The sequence below is a fragment of the Mus caroli genome, unplaced genomic scaffold (genome assembly GCF_978045245.1).
Source record: "Mus caroli unplaced genomic scaffold, Mus_caroli_1 scaffold_1, whole genome shotgun sequence".
In the NCBI taxonomy this organism is placed as follows: domain Eukaryota; kingdom Metazoa; phylum Chordata; class Mammalia; order Rodentia; family Muridae; genus Mus; species Mus caroli.
In genome coordinates, this window is record NW_028227256.1 from 170,737,915 (window position 1) to 170,741,131 (window position 3,217).

General features: G+C 42.0%; 1 protein-coding gene across 1 annotated transcript; it reads left to right on the forward strand.

The window, feature by feature from the left end:
* Positions 1–221: 221 nt before the first annotated feature.
* Crp (C-reactive protein) lies at positions 222–2,149 on the forward strand. Its single transcript, XM_021163310.2, has 2 exons — positions 222–386; positions 600–2,149. The coding sequence occupies exons 1-2, from the start codon at positions 323–325 to the stop codon at positions 1,211–1,213; spliced, it is 678 nt and encodes a 225-aa protein (XP_021018969.1). The 5' UTR covers positions 222–322; the 3' UTR covers positions 1,214–2,149.
* Positions 2,150–3,217: the final 1,068 nt, after the last annotated feature.

A 3,217-nucleotide genomic window follows, 5' to 3' on the forward strand; every position in this document is an offset into this window, starting at 1 on the left:
GGAGCCTTGGGAAGCTTTCTCATTTTTCCTGTCACACAGAAACTGGTGATTCAGGGGTCACAGGAGTTTGTAATAAATAACCCACATTGATTTCTCTGTTCTAGAATGATTTTTTTTGCTTCCCTTCCTCCCAGTGGTCTGACGTTTACCCCAAGAGGCAGTGTTAGGAAATCATTTACAAAGTGGTTCCGCCCCTCCATCTGCTATAGTTATAAATCTGAGGATGGGCTGGGCCTGAGGCAAGCGTTCTAGGACTCCTTGTCCTTGATCTTTCAGACAAAACACTGTCCTCTTAGTCCAGATCCCAGCAGCATCGATAGCCATGGAGAAGCTACTATGGTGCCTTCTGATCATGATCAGCTTCTCTCAGACTTTTGGCCATGAAGGTAGGAGCTATTATAAAGATCTTTTCCCTATGGGAGAATGGTTGGAACTTAATATTTTGCATAAGGACTCAAGGATCAGGATCGGGGTAGCTGTGTATTTATGTAACCTGGGAGAGGACCAGATGACGCTTGATCCCAAACTCTACCTGTAAGGGAGGAATAAGTCTTCATTATCTGAGAAACTACTTACTTTCTTGGTTTTCTGTTTCACAGACATGTTTAAAAAGGCCTTTGTATTTCCCAAGGAGTCAGATACTTCCTATGTGTCTCTGGAAGCAGAGTCAAAGAAGCCACTGAACGCCTTTACTGTGTGTCTCCATTTCTACACTGCTCTGAGCACAATCCGCAGCTTCAGTGTCTTCTCTTATGCTACCAAGAAGAACTCTAACGACATTCTCATATATTGGAATAAGGATAAACAGTATACTTTTGGAGTGGGTGGTGCTGAAGTACGATTCATGGTTTCAGAGATTCCTGAGGCTCCAACACACATCTGTGCCAGCTGGGAGTCTGCTACAGGGATTGTAGAGTTCTGGATTGATGGGAAACCCAAGGTGCGGAAAAGTCTGCACAAGGGCTACACTGTGGGGCCAGACGCAAGCATCATCTTGGGGCAGGAGCAGGACTCGTATGGCGGTGACTTTGATGCAAAGCAGTCTTTGGTGGGAGACATGGGAGATGTGAACATGTGGGACTTTGTGTTATCTCCAGAACAGATCAACACAGTCTATGTTGGTGGGACACTCAGCCCCAATGTTTTGAACTGGCGGGCACTGAACTATAAAGCACAGGGTGATGTGTTTATTAAGCCGCAGCTGTGGTCCTGACCTACTGTTGTGAGCCCTGAAGCACCTCCTGGGATTACATTCTCTCCCTTGTCTCGGGTTATGAACCTTTTAGCCCCAGCAGATGTTGTAGGTCTGTTCTGTGAATATGGCCTTTCACTTCTCTGCTTTGTGGTCCTCAGCACTAGAGCACGGAATTTAAATGGAAGGCTTCCAGCATAAGCATCCCACTAGGACTCTACCAAAGAGAATCTGACTTACCCATGGTTTTATGTATATATGTAAATATCTCTCTCTATATATGTTTAATTGAAAAAATTTTAGACATAATTCTCCCTCACATAGATGAGAAAATAGATGCATAGAAAGGAGAATAATTTTTTTATTGTTTTTGTTTTAGAATGTCATCTTGAGTGCTGTATTTACATACTTTCTATCCCTCCCTCTTCAGATCCTCTCCTCTCCTTCCAAATTCTCTCTCAAATTCACGATGTCTTATTATTAGCCTTATGCATATATACACATGCATAATACCTATCATCTATCAATCTATCAATCAATCAATCTATCTATCTATCTATCTATCTATCTATCTATCTATCTATCTATCTATCTACCTATCTATCATCTATTCATCAGTCATCCATCTTACTGATTACATTTAGTGCTTCTTGTATTTTGTTGAAGACTGGACACTGGATAATCTATCAGGAGGGCCCCTCCTTGAAGAATACTGATTGTCCTTTTCTCAGCAGCCACTGATTACCTCTAGCTCTTCATATAGGGTTGTGTCTTTGTGAAATTTCTTCTGTCCATGTTGCATGTCAATTGGTGTCATTGTGCAGGTCTTGTTTGGGCAACCTAGAGTGATGGAGCACTGACTACACTGTGCTCAGAATCAGTTCTTTTCTGGAATAAAATCTGTACCTGTACTTCCCCAGTTCATGAGTCAATAAAGTCACCTTTGGCTTGAATGAATTTAAGCAGTTTCATGAATAACTTTATTATTGACCCTCTGAAATCAAGACTCTAAGTTCAGGCTGACTGTCACTGTCATGCAGAATCATATCTGAGCCATACTAGCTTCTGCTGCTGGAGTCTTTTGTGATGAGTCTCTCTGAAGTGAATAGCTCTACTTTGGAGATAACTGGTCATTCATGGGGTTCAGGTGTGGGGTTCTGATACTCTTCCTTTTAGATTTCCAGTTTGAGAACAAAAATCTTTTCTTTTAATATTTTTTATTAGGTATTTTCCTCATTTACATTTCCAATGCTATCCCAAAAGTCCCCCATACCCTCCCCCCCCAACTCCCCTACTCACCCACTCCCACTTTTTGGCCCTGGCATTCCCCTGTACTGGGGCATATAAAGTTTGCAAGTCCAATGGGCCTCTCTTTCCATTGATGGCTGACTAGGCCATCTTCTGATACATATGCAGCTAGAGTCAAGAGCTCCGGAGTACTGATTAGTTCATAATGTTGTTCCACCTATAGGGTTGCAGATCCCTTTAGCTCCTTGGGTGCTTTCTCTAGCTCCTCCATTGGGGGCCCTGTGATCTATCCATATCTGACTGTGAGCATCCACTTCTGTGTTTGCTAGGCCCCGGCATAGTCTCACAAGAGACAGCTATTCATGAATCTGTAGTCAAGTCCAGTGATGGAGTACATTTGCTTCAGTCTGTTTGGCTGCTTTATAGAAACAGACCCCTCAACACTGCTGACTTTTCCTGGAGGCATACTTTATCATGGTCTTTCCAGACTGGGTCAACAATGAAGTCATTTCATAAGGCCTTATTCAGGTTGGAGAAGGGACTTATTCAATCATTATTTTAGGGAAGGCATGGGATAGAATGGTTAAATTTAGAGGTTCTAGAATCAGGTCCATGTCCTGGTTTTATATCATACAATTATGTGACTTCTTTGAACTCAGTTTTCTTACCTATAAGTCAAGAGAAATGATTTAATTCATTTAAAGGTCATTGTAAGAGCCAGATATGATTACACAAACAGTAACCTTGTATAAGAGCCACCCTCTGTTATTACTAGTT